The sequence below is a fragment of the Chiloscyllium plagiosum genome, chromosome 23, assembly GCF_004010195.1.
Source record: "Chiloscyllium plagiosum isolate BGI_BamShark_2017 chromosome 23, ASM401019v2, whole genome shotgun sequence".
NCBI lineage: Eukaryota > Metazoa > Chordata > Chondrichthyes > Orectolobiformes > Hemiscylliidae > Chiloscyllium > Chiloscyllium plagiosum.
Genome location: NC_057732.1, coordinates 48,631,737 through 48,645,531, shown reverse-complemented (window position 1 = coordinate 48,645,531; position 13,795 = coordinate 48,631,737). Strand labels below are relative to the sequence as shown.

Here is a 13,795-nt window from a genome sequence, read left to right as displayed (position 1 = left end):
GGAGTGTTGAGATCAGCACTTTGACCAATCTAGTGGGTTGACTTGTGTGTGATCGCAGTGCCTACATGCATTCAGTTCTGTATCAGCAATTTATACGGTTTAGGTGAAGAAAGAAACTATTTAAAGGAATTAAAAATAAACGAAAGTTGAAATAATAGCTTTTGAGGGTGATGATTCTGTTTTAAGTGTTAAGTTGTTTGCCTTGGTTGATGGGTCAATCATGAGCGGGCATAGTTTTATGGGTAAAGGGCCGGAGATTCAGAGGGGATTTGGGGAAAAAAAAACTTTTCACTCAGGAGGTATCGGGAATTTGAAGTGCCCTGCCTGGGAAGGTAGTTGGGGCTGGAAACCTTACAACCTTTAAAAATTATTTAGACGAGTACTTTAAATATCATGACATTTAAGGATCTTGTACAAATGCAGGAAATTGGAATTAGCGCACTTTTAGTGGTAGTAATGTCGGTGCAGACTCAATGGGTTGAAGGGTCTTTTCCACACTGTATGAATCTATAAGTGCACAATATGCATCCTGAGTTTTTAATAAACAGAGTTTAATTGGAATTGAGCATAGTTACAGCACAGAAAGGGGCCATTCAGTCCCAATGTTTCCATGCTGGCTCATTTCACTCCCACCAAACCATCTATAACTAGGTTCTGATTGCATGAAAATGCACACAGCAAAACAATAAACTCTGTCACTGATGCTTCGTGGCAGTCAAAGACTCTTACCTGTTAATTTTGCACATTTGCATAATGTGTAACTGTAGATGGCCTAATCGGTTTGTCAGAACCAATTTGGAAAATAAAGGGAAGGCAACAGTTGATTGTGTTTTGGAAAAGAAGTGTTCTGTGCATTTCTTTTTGATGCTGCACCAGAGTTATCCAGGGAAGTGTTTAAAATGTACAATCATCTCCTGACGTTTAACCACAAGAAGTATTATTGTTTGTGACTGGATGCTGTAAATTTTCTTAATGTCTGAAAATTAGTGCTGCAATTCCCTGCAGTGTGATGTCTTGAAGGTGTTAGTTTCCACTTAAAATCTGACTGACAGCTGTTGAAGTTACCATAGGATCTAAAGACTGGAATTAAGTAATGGAACTGTTAATGAGAATGAGTTAGATAGTACTCGCAGAATCTTGAAAACATTCCTTTTCTCGTACTCATTTATCATATTGTTTCCTGTGTCCCTTTTACACACATAAAAGAAACTGATAACTGAAAATAGAATCACCTCAGGTTTAGACAGTAAATGTTTTTATTTTGATTGCAAATAGTGAAGTATTTATTTTGAGGCTCTTTGTTCATATGTACAATACATAGAATGCCTTATTGAAAACAGAATTCAGCAAACTGTGCTTTCTTTGCTGTAGCATATATATAAATATGTAAGCCTTTCATTGACAAAGAGATTGCATACTGTTGAGTTCCAAGTCCCAAGAACAGTGTGTTAACTCTTCTTAACCAGGAGAGCACTGGGGCTCCTAGGGACAAGCTAAGAGATCTGGTGTTGGGGAAAAACGAAGGAAGATCTGGTGGTTTTGCTTCTCATCCTACTTGAACACACAAATTATGAGCTCCTGAAGCCTACTCCTCTAATTAATAAGATCATGGCTGGTCTGATTACTCCACATTCATGCCTGCCCCTGATAACTTTTCACCCTCTTGCTTGTCCAGCTGGAGTGAAAGCTACTGGAAAGTTGTTCTGTGCTAGTGTGTGAGTCTGTATCTATGTGGGCTGGCTGAGAAAAGGATTGTACTGAGCCAGTAGTAGTTGGATAATCATCTCAGCCTAGACTTGCACATGAAGGCTAGCTTCTCTCTTGGGAGACCAAGTTGCTGCTGATCTCCTTGGTATCTTGCCTCAGCATAAATCAGAGCTTAAAAGAGAGAAAATTGTAAGTTTTGGGGGAGTGGAGCAGAAAAGAGAGAAAATATCATAAAATATTTCCTTTCTTTATCTGTAGATTAACCGACCACTGACCATGAAGAAAGAAGGAATCCAGACTCGGAACAGGAAAATGTCCAGTAAATCTAAGAAAAGCAAAAAGACCCACGATGGTCTGGATGAGTTTTCAAAGAGCCTCATGGACAAGGCCAGTTCTTTCAGCCCCACAGCTCTCACGAGACATGTGTCGCCAATTCATCATATTCCACCCTTCAGCCACTCAGGCCACATGCTGACAACACCGACACCGATGCATCCACCTTCCAGCCTGTCCTTTGGACCTCACCATCCCTCTAGTATGGTCACTGCGATGGGCTAGAGGTCTCCCACTCGAAGCTTGGGGATTCGGGCTGCAGAGCAAGCCTGCTTTGCATTAACATTTTCCAAATGAAACAAAAAAAAATAAAACGAGCACCGTCAACCCATTTTCAGATGATAGGAAGCCTCTGAGACTGGACGACCACAAACTATACTACTGTTAGTCAGCTTCGTTCAGATAAAGGGTTTCCCTAGACATCACCTGTAAGGAGCTCATTATGCTGTGTATGTATTGCTCCACCACTGACTCCTCAACCACCATTTGTGAATACGTCATTGTAGACTCATCACCTGTTTATTTGTGAGACAGGATCTTGTGCTGTGAAATATAATTTTAAACAAGCTACCGCCCAACTTCCCTCCCTTTACCCCTCCATCTCCAATCTTGCAAATACCTGTAAAATATACAATGATGAATAGGTCAACTGTGAGACTGCGTGGGGCTTATTGTATGTACCCTGGTCAGCCATGGATGGTTGAGGACCCTCAAACCAAGAGGGAGATGAACAAGAGTTTGAAAGAGGAGACAGCAAACTGACAGAAGAGAGCCAGAGTACTCCTCTCTGCTCGTAAAACTGCCGAAAACAAACTCCCAGATCTACTGCCTCACACCAGCGGAAGTTGTTTGATGCATTACCTTGTAGACAGACCATTTATCTGGCTTTAGCCTCCACATAGGAAGTACTATCAGTTGCAGGCAATCAGTGTTATACACGGATATTGCCAATGAGGACTCTGGACAGCTATTGTCCTTTACTGAAATGCATTGTGAACAAGTTCCTGTAACTATTGTTTGTATGTAAGTAATTCAGACTACCAGAAGATGATGTAGAAGAATTATTTCATTACACGCTATACAGACTGAATGGTTGTATACATTTAACAGAATTATTAATGCTAGTGGAAAAAAAAAGACTGCTACAGTTTTGTTCAATAATCTTCTTTCTTTTTAAAAAAATAAACTAGATTTAATTTTGTTGATCTAATGCAGTTCTGCTTGAGAGGGTTTTTAATTTTGTTTTGGGTTGCTAATGTTTGGATGGTTTCCTGGCACCACAGCGTCTGTTTTTGCTTGTCCCTCTCACCACAAAATTTCTGCTTTTGTGGGTGTACAGGAAATATAAAAATTGCATGTTAGCACTATTGGCTTCATAGCCTGAGGCCTAGTGACAAAATACTGTGGTTCTGGTAATGTGTACCTCCTGTGATCTTCAGGTCTTGCTCTAAGGGATTTTGTAGCTTTGAGAGTCAAGTACTGTAACTGTTGTCTCCTTAACTTCACATAAAACATTAAAATAATTATTACAAAAAACTTTAGCTCCATGTACAACTTGTAACTGCTACAGTCTATTTTATTTTTTTTGAAAGAGATGTGAATAAAACATTTACAGCTTCTATGGTCTATTTACAAGCCCTTTCTTAAAAGGAAAAAAAAGTCTCTTTTGCTTTCAACTTGTCCAATATCTTCTACCTCAACCACATGAAGTTAATAAAGGACTAAATAACTGTAAAAACTCGTTAAATTCAGCACATCTGGGAGTTAACAAGCAAGCGTAATGCCAGTAAACCACCCAAAAACACTGATGGTGCTGTGCACCCTTATCCAGGGTGCAAAGCATACATATTATACAATAACCACTTGTGCATCTTTTCAATGGCTGATTTCAAACATATCATCCATCGAACATTTAAATTTCCTTTATTTTTTGTTGTAAAATAATTCCTGTCTTGTTCTCATAATTTTCAAGGTACTGACAAAGCCAAAAAGGATGTGCAATATGACATAGAAAACTGGCGGCATAGACAAAAGTAACAGGTTCTAAGTTATTTGTACATTATGCAGTACCTTTCAGATGTGGAGCTTTAAGGATACAGTATTTCTCTTTTTTTCTAGTAAAGTAAGTTATTGGTGAATAGATATGATCTGACCTGTTCCTATCTCTTGTAAAGAATGGAATACTATGCTACTTGTATTAATAAATGAACAAAGTGTATCAGTTTGAATCTGTTGTCTTATGTGGTGACCTGGCCTTTTGAATTCAAAACGCTGCTGGATAAAATCTGCTGATTATCCATGAGGAGTGGGTAGGTCATACATTTGAGTTTGAGTTACCTGCCATTGTTTCAGTTGAGGGACAGAACGCTTGGCTTGTCAACACTTGACACGTGAACAGCTATATATTTGCAAGTGTGTACATGTGTTTTAAAATGTGCATGTTGCTCTGTGTCAATATACTACCTACAGCATTGATTCACAACAGTTTCTGTTTGAAGGGCCCCCCTGCAAAATTGACGCACTGCCCTGGATTGCACGCAAATGTTGACACACTTCCAGGTACTCCTTGTCCTCGGATCTGAAAGCTGATGTCAAAGCTGCTGAGAGGAATAACAGTGCTATCACTATAGAAGGATATCATACAGCAACATACCAAATGCATTAGTTAGAAAACACAGAAAAATACAGACTACCTACAGCATTGATTCTCAACAGTTTCTGTTTGAAGGGCCCCCCTGCAAAATTGACACACTGCCCTGGATTGCACGCAAATGTTGACACACTTCCAGGTACTCCTTGTCCTCGGGTCTGAAAGCTGATGTCAAAGCTGCTGAGAGGAATAACAGTGCTATCACTATAGAAGGATATCATACAGCAACATACCAAATGCATTAGTTAGAAAACACAGAAAAATACAGAATTCTGCCCAATGCTTTTGCACCATGTGTTAATTTGCAAGGGTGCAGAAAACATCCTTCCTGAAAACCGGAGTAGGAATGAAGTATTAAAACTGTTAGATTAAATTCAGTTACAGCTTCCTTGGCTCTAAATCTTGAAAATTACCATATAATTGATAGTATGTTGTTTAACCTGGTGTGGGTTCTTGACCAGTAGGAGAATTAAGGGTTATGGAGAAAGGGCAGGAAAGTGGACATGAGGAATTTCGGAAAGGCCATGATCCTGTTGAATGGCCAAACTGGCTCAAGGGGTTTAATGGCCTACTCCTGTTCCTATTTATTGTGGTCTTATTAAGCCATGCAAATTTCCAAGGCAAAGTTTATTGTCACAGATTTATAATGGTTTCTGAGAACAGTGAGTTGAAATGAAACTATTCTCAGACGACTGAAGCCATTTTAAATTATGTAATTGACTTAGCAACCTGAAACTGACATGAGAGATGTTATTTTAATATCTCAGGGGGACACCAACATCTCAACCATTACATTGAACTTCACTGGAATGATCCTTGCCTAACTTTGACAAATTTTGAAGGAAGAGATCCATCTGATCATCGAGGTGTGTGCTTTATGTGCTGATGTCTGCCAGGCAAAGATGCCTGCTGACAATTAACATGTGTGACAAAGACCCAGCAGCAAAAGGCTCATGGAGGAACACTCATTCTCCGGACAGCTTTTGTTTGGGGATGGGTGTTTAGGAGCTGTAAAGAGGACCCAACACACATTCCATCCTGGGTTGACTCCAGTACATTACTCTGGCAATGCCGCAACTCAATTAACAAGTCATTTCCGAAAGCCCTTTAACGTGCAATTCTTCTATTTGTAATATTTTGTAGTCATCGACATTTTGCTGCTTAGATTCCAGACACAATCTAAATGGAAACAAACTAGTGATTTGGAATCTGCCCAAGTTTTCTATTTGTCACTGAATTCATACTTTGCAGATCTTCTGTTTCTGAAGGTTCATTTCCATCCATGAAGTTTAATATGCTGGACCCAGGGAAGGCCATGGTGGTGGAAGAGAGATCAACATAAGTAGCTTACATCTAAAATTTAACTTCTCCACGCCTTAGTGACAAGTGCAGATTTTAACATATTAATGTTTACTAAGTCAATGGTTCTAAAGTGGTTAGTGTTCATCTTATGTCAACACCACCTATTTTCCTGATATTATTAGGGGGTCAGTGGGCTTGAATGGCTGGTGTGTGAAGCACAGTGATAACAACAGTGCAGGTCCAATTCCTGGACTGACTGAGGTCAACATGAAGTTCCTGCATTCTCAACCTTGCCTCACATCTGAGATGTGGTGACTCCCAGCTTAAACACAATACCAGCCATCTCTCTCTAATGGGAGAGTGGTTCTATGGTGACTTTACTGATGTTAATTAATTTTTTGTTGAGATGAGGAGTACTATCTGGCTTTCAGGGGCAGCAGATGTATCTGTACCAGCTCCCTTAAGGCCTAGACATTATGTCTGACCAAATGTAGCTGTACTTTTTACCATCATGCAATAAAACTTCTTGTTATTGAAGAACATTGCCTCTTCTGAAGATACTGAAGGTATATCCTCTACCATTAATCTTATGATAGCCCATGACAAAGGAGGATTGGTGGCAGTAACCTATTTCAGACAACCCAGTACCTCATACTGAGATCAGATTTAACCTGCCTGGCTTAACATTTAAAGAAAAACTGATATTTATCTGCAATTCTCTTTAATTTGTGCACTCTCCATGGCAAAGCCACTGCCAATAAATGATCATTCTGCAACTAATCATCACTCCCCTTGAACTGGCATTTATGAAAATTGTCGTAATGATTGGAAGACAAAAAGCTCCAGCAAAATGTGTTCTTTTACAGCAAAAGTCAAAGACTTTAAAGGACTGTATTCAATTCTAGTCCCCTACTGTAAGAAAAATGTTGTTAACCTTGAAAGGGTTCAGAAAAGATTTACCAGGATGGTGCCAGGGTTGGAAGTTTGAGCCATAGGTAGAGGCTGAATAAGCTGGGGCTATTTTCTCGGAAGTGTCAGAGGCTGAGTTTATAAAATCATGAGGGGCGTGCATAGTGTGAATAGTTAAAGTTTTTTCCCCGGAATGGTGGAGTCCAAAACTTATAGTGCATAGGTTTAAGGTGAGAGGGGAAGATTTAAAAGGGACCTAAGAGGGCAACGTTTTCATAGAGAGGGTGGTGTGTGTATGGGTTGAGCTGCCAGAGGAAGTGGTGGAGGCTGGTACAATTACAACATTTAAAAGGGAACTGGACAGATATATGAATAGGAAGGGTTTAGAGGGATATGGGCCAAATGCAGCAAATGGGACTAGATTTATTTAAGATATCTGGTGGGCATGGACGATTTAGACTGAAGGGTCTGTTTCCATGCTGTATATCTCTATGACTCAGTGACTGAGATTCAATAATTAAGCCAAGATCCTATGGGGAAGATACATAAATGCTGCAGTCAGGGAAATGTATTTAGAAATTTGTGTAGAAGAAAGCACTTGGCATTTTACATGATGAAGATTGTGAAAATATCCGTTTTACCTGGGAAAATGTAAGCCAACTCAATCTTGGCTCAGAGGGTGAGGAAGGTCTGTAAGAAATGGATATCCACCATTTCAACCATTGAAACAGGTAGGAACACCTTGAAAAAGGTGGGAAAACCAAATAAACGGTGCAGAGATACAGTATTACAAACCATTAAAAAATATTGAAAAGCGTAAATGACTACAGAACAGCCAGTGATACATTTTAAGCCTTTATTGAAATTTTAACACAAATACAAAATTGGAAAGACTGGCAAACAGAAAATATCGCTGTGATATAGAAACTAGCAAACCTGACAGAAACAGTGCCATTACACCATTGATTGGTGCGAGAATACAAACTAAAAGACAGCAGATTAAAATGGTGGCTTCCATGAGACAGTACTAACGCTGTGGAACAACAAAACTTCACTTGTGTAAAGGATATCCAACCAAGATAAAAGAATACTATTTCTATAATACCAAAACATCATTTTCATTGAATTTGCAGGAACAGAACATAATTCTAGAACAGTAATAAGACAAACATGTATTCCTGCAAAGATGTAATACTGTCGACCTCGTGCTTTTAATAATCGTACCTAAGGCATTTATGAGGGAAGCTGACAATTCAAATGATCCCAATTGTTCTGAACTTGCTTATGTCAACGGACGTCCTGTCAATTTTAAGCTTGATGCAGGAGCATGTATCAAATTCAATGGCTAAAGTAGCAGAGTTTACAACTTATGAGGCTGCATGGAGTAGGAGGAATGTCTCTCAACATTAAAGGTGTGCTAAGGACTTAAACAAAAACAGAAATTGCTGGAAAAGCTCAGCAGGACGAGCTGCATCTGTGGAGAGGAATCAGAATTAACATTTCTTCTGAGGAAGTGTCACTTAACCTGAAACGTTAACTCTACTTTCTTCCACAGATGCTGCCAGACCTGCTGAGCCTCTCCAGAAACTTCTGTTTTGTTTCTGATTTACAGCATTCACAGGTTTTTTCGATTTTTGCTCAGATCTTGAGTTCATCTTAAGTCAGAGGTTCTGTGTTGCTCTAAATATTGTTTGAAAATTAGAATTGCTACAATGTCACACTAGTAAATGTTCCTTCAAGGTAGGTATCCTAATTGTTAACTGAATTGGACAAATTCAATACTGAACACACAGCATCATGTTAGTCAAAGAGCGAGTGCAGATGAACACATAGTTGCAGGGCTGGTGTAGGAGGGAGAGCTTCAGTTATGTGGATCATTGGGATACCCAGACGCAACAGAGACATGAAGGAGTAGATTGGGAGACAGATTTTAGAAGGGTGCAGAAATAACAGCATTGTTGTCATAGGTGACTTCAACTTCCCAAATATTGATTGTAACTTCCTTAGTGCAAATATTTTGCTAGGTGTGTCCAGGAAGGATTTCTGACTCAGTATGTAGATAGGCCAACTGCAGGGGAGGCCATATTGGATTTGGTGCTTGGCAACAAACCGGGTCAGGTGTCAAATCTCTCGATGGGAGAGCATTTCAGTGGTAGTGATCACAACTCCCTGACCTTTACTATAGTCAAGGAGAGGGACAGGAGTAGATGATATGGGGAAGTTTTTAATTGGGGGAGGGGGCATTATAATGCTATTAGGAAAGAACTGGAGCCCCTAAATTGGGAACAGTTGTTCTCAGGAAAATATACAATAGAAATGTGGAGGTTGTTTAGGGAGCATTTGCTGATAGTGCTAAATAGGTTTGTACCACTGAGGCAAGGAAGGGATGATAGTGTGAAGTAACATTGGATGACAAGGGATGTAGAACATCTAGTCAAGGGGAAGAAAGAGGGCTACGTGAGGTCATGGAGACAAAGATCAGACAGGGGTCTGGAGAGTTACAGGGTAGCCAGGAAGGAACTGAAGAATGGACTCAGGAGAACTAGACAGGGGCATGAAAAAGTGTTAGGGGATAGAATGAAGGAAAGCCCTAAGGCATTCTACACTTTTGTGAGGAACAAGAGGATGGCCAGAGTGAGGATAGGGCTGATCAGGTATACTGAAGGGAACTTGTGCCTGGAGTTGGAGGAGGTAGGGGAAGTCCTTAATGAATACTTTTCTTCAGTACTCATTACTGAGGGGTACCTTGTCATTTGTGGGGACAGCGTGAAACAGATTGATATGCTCGAACAGGTTGACGTTAAGTAGGAGGATGAGCTGAAAATTTTGAAAAACATAAGGATCGATAAGTCCACTGGGTCAGACAGGATATACCCAAGGTTACTGCAGGAAGCAAGGGAAGACATTGCTGCACATTTGGTGATGATCTTTGCAATCCCACTGTCCACTGGAGTAGTGCTAGATGATTGGAGGGTGGCATATGTTATTCTCTTGTTCAAGAAAGGGAATAGGGATAATCCTAAGAATTACAGATCATGCGACCATGGTGGCCAAGTTATTGGAGAGACTTCTGAGAGACATGATTTATGAGTACTTGGAAAACCATAGTTTGATTAGAGATAAGGCAGCATGGCTTTGTGAGGGGCAGATCATGCCTCAAAAGCCTTATTGGAATTGTTTGAGGATGTGACAAAACACTTTGATGAACGTGGAGCAGTGGATCTGGTGTACAAGGATTTTAGCAAGGTGTTTGATAAGATTCCCCATGGTAGGCTCATTCAGAAAGTAAGGAGATTGGGATGCAGGTAATTTTGGCTGCCTGGATACAGAATTGGTTGGCCCATAGAAGACATATACTGGTAGTAGTTGGAAAGTATTTAGCTTGGAGCTCGGTGACTAGCAGTGTTCCACAGGCATATGTTCTAGGACCTCTGCTCTTTGACATTTTTATAAATAACTTGGATGAGGAAGTGGAAGAGTTAGTAAGTTTGCTGATGACACAACGTTTGGTGGAGTTGTGGATAGTGTGGAGGGCTGCTATAGGTGACAATGGGATGCAGAGCTGGGCTTAGAAGTGGCAGATGGTGTTCAACCTGGAAAAGTGTGAAGTGATTCAGTTTGGAAAAGTCAAATTTGAATGCAGAATCCAGAGCTAAAGAGAGGATTCTTGGCAGTGTGGAGGAACAGAGGAATCTTGGGGTCCATGTCCATAAATCCCTAAAACATGCCATCCAAAATGATAGGGTTGTTAAGAAGATGTTTGGTGTGCTGGCTTTCATTAGCAGGGGGATTGCGTTTAAGAGCTGTGAGGTTATGCTGCAGCTCTATAGGGCCCTGGTTAGACCTTACTAGGAATATTGTGTTCAGTTTTGATCGCCTCATTGTAGTAAGGATATGGAAGCTTGAGAGAGAATGCAGAGGAGATTTGCCAGGATGCTGCCTGGACTGGAGGGCATGTTTTATGAAGAAAGGCTGAGGGAGCTAAGGCTTTTATCATTGGAGTGAAGAAGGGTGAAAGGCGATCTGATAGAGGTCTATAAGATGATGAGAGGCTTAGATAGAGTGAATAGTCAGAGACTTTTTCCCAGGGCAGAAATGGCTATCACAAGGGGACATAATTTTAAGGTGATTGGAGGAAGGTTTAGGGGAGATGTCAGAGGTTGGATCTTTACACAGAGAGTGGTGGGTGCATGGAATGCACTGCCAGCGGTGGTAGTAGAGTCAGATACATTAGGGACATTTAAGTGATTCTTGGATAGGTACATGGATAATAGCACGAACAAGGGTATGGAGGTTACTTTAATCATGGAGTACGATAAAAGGTTGGCACAACATCAAGGGCTGAACTGTACTGTCCTGTACTGTTCTATGTTGTAAAATGCTAAGACCATACATCTCTACACATCCAGGAAGGTTTCACAGGTCTTAATGAATCATTTTCAGAAATGACTTGAAGTAATGACTGGAATGGCATGTTTCCCTGGTGGCCAAATCAACTGAGTAGTGCTTTGATATGTTTACTGTGCCTGAACCCATTAGAAGGCTCCACTAGACTATGTGTTGAGATAATGCAGTTCAATAAATCAGTAACTAGGAATAACCATACTTTCTCTACAGATGACACAAGTTTCACTGAATTATCCAGAAGCAAGCATCTTTTCCAAATTTGATGCGAACAGTGGCTTCTGATGGGTGCCATTTGATAAACAATCAGGACTGCTTACTAAATTTATCACTCCATTTGGATAATATTATTTCAACAGACTACCATTTGGCACCTCCTCAGTCCCAGGAATCTTCCAGTGTATTATGACTACAATGTTACCATGTTTAGAAGGGGTCATAAACCACATGGATGAGATAGTAATACATGAGAAGATTGGCAAGGAGCATGACCTGAGGGTTCATGCAGTTTTAAGATACCTATAGGTTGAAGGCTTTACTCTCAATGAAAAGCATGCGTTATCCAAGGAACCCATTTGCTTCTTGCACATAGTGTTGACAAAGATGAAATGAGGCCAGATCCATAGAAAATGAGAACTGTTCAGGATGATCTCTACAATTGGTTCAGCACCAACAAAAGTTTTTAAGCATGGTAAACCAGCTGGCAACGAACTACTTGGCAACTACTGAAGGAGATGCAAGGGACTGGGGCTCTTATCAGGAATTTGCTTGGCAAAAGCTCAAGTATATATTGCTGTCGATTGGTCTCTAAATTAGATGAGAAAGATTTGGTGAAGGTGCCTCTGTGGTTAAAGAGATTCTAACTCCTTCTTATAAGGTTTGCCGAGAAGATGAAAGGAAGTGCTACTAATGACATTGGATGTGATCTCCGCAGTGATAGTCAACAACCTTACAATGAATTGTAAGGAATTTATTGGTGTGGATGAATTGTATACTCAGGCTTCATCAGTATCCCAAAACAGGCTCAAGCAAATATGACAGGAACAAAAGAAAAACTGAGAATCTTTTGCATTGTTGACATTGTGCCATAGGATGGCCAGACCAGAGACCTGTGAAGACATATTTTGATCATTGACAGCATTTCCTAATTGTGAACAATTTATCAGAGTTTGCTGAAATACTGCTCATTCCAGCTTTGGGGTGTTGAGATGTCTTAGACAAGGATACCATGGGCATTTGGGATTTGCCAAGTGGAGAGCAAGGTCCACTCATCAACGTGATGGCCAATATGCTCCTTCCATATTTGCTGACAGCAATGGAAAGGATATCGAATGGTACAATTGTCTGAGAGACTGTGAGGAAACATCTTTTGTATATTGAAGTTGGAAAGAGGAACTGCAGGTGCTTTGTCTCATTGCGAACTACCTTAAACAACCCTTACCTAGAACAACATGGGAAGGCAATGGGCTAATGCTATTATTTTTGGACTAGCAATCCAGCGACCAAGGGACCTAGCTTTGAATTGTACCAAGGAACTTGAATCCAATAGAAATCTGGAATTAAGTGGCTAATGATGGCCATGAAACTGTTATCAATTGTCAAGAAAAATCTACCTGGTTCACTCATGTCCTTCAGGGAAGGAACTGCCGTCCTTACCCAGTTTGGCCTACATGTGACTCGACCGACAGTAATGTGGTTGACTCTCAACTGCATGGACAATTAGAGATGGATAATAAAAGCTGGCCTAGCAAGTGTGCCCGCATGTTGTGAATGATTTTAAAACAAACTGGCAATGATAGTAAATACCGCAAAATACTGAGATGGTCATCTGGTAAAATAACCACAACTTGTAGCATGTTAATGTTAATAACACATGTTCAATTGAGCATTTTAACTGGCACATTAAAGTCTGAACATACTTGATCAATATTCAATTAAGCAACTATCTACCCCTCCCATCTTTCCAAGTGGAAAAATAAGTTAGTGTTGCTGTTTTAATCCCTATCCTGTAGTCCTTGCTCTAGGGCCTAGAATGTGAAGACTTTGCAATGAATGGCTTGCCAATACTGTCCAGGCACATATCCAGAAGATTCAATGGAGCAACAGAACTAACACTGGCTATGGACCCATTCCCCAGCAAGAATTGATATTCTCAGTGATGGAGATGGAGAGAAACCTGAAAGAGTAAAAAGAAAGGGACTTTACATTCTTAAATACTAAAAATAATCAGAATACTGTGATCACAAGCTTGATATTGATGAGACACGCTTTCCGGTTTCTGTTGGCTGGGGAATCCAAACCATGAAGGCACAGTCTCAGAATAAGAGGCAGGTCATTGAAAATTGTTTTTGCCCTGAAGCTGGTGAGCCTGTAGAATTCTTTAACTAAGAAAGTAGTTGAAGCTGATACATTGAAGGGAGCTAGATGTAGTTGCTAGGGCTAAAGGAATCAATGGGTATAGGGAGAAATTGGGAACAGTACTGAGTTTGA

The 13,795-nt window shown here is 40.3% G+C and overlaps 1 protein-coding gene across 5 annotated transcripts in view; it reads left to right on the top strand.

The window, feature by feature from the left end:
• The window catches only part of gata3 (GATA binding protein 3), a 29,060-nt gene extending 24,799 nt beyond the window's left edge, over positions 1 to 4,261 (top strand). For all 5 annotated transcript variants that reach the window (XM_043714110.1, XM_043714108.1, XM_043714112.1 and 2 more), the window contains one exon: positions 1,966 to 4,261. In XM_043714110.1, the coding sequence (XP_043570045.1) occupies positions 1,966 to 2,265 (300 nt within the window). In that variant the 3' untranslated portion in view covers positions 2,266 to 4,261. The remainder of the gene's footprint in view (positions 1 to 1,965) is intronic.
• Positions 4,262 to 13,795: the final 9,534 nt, after the last annotated feature.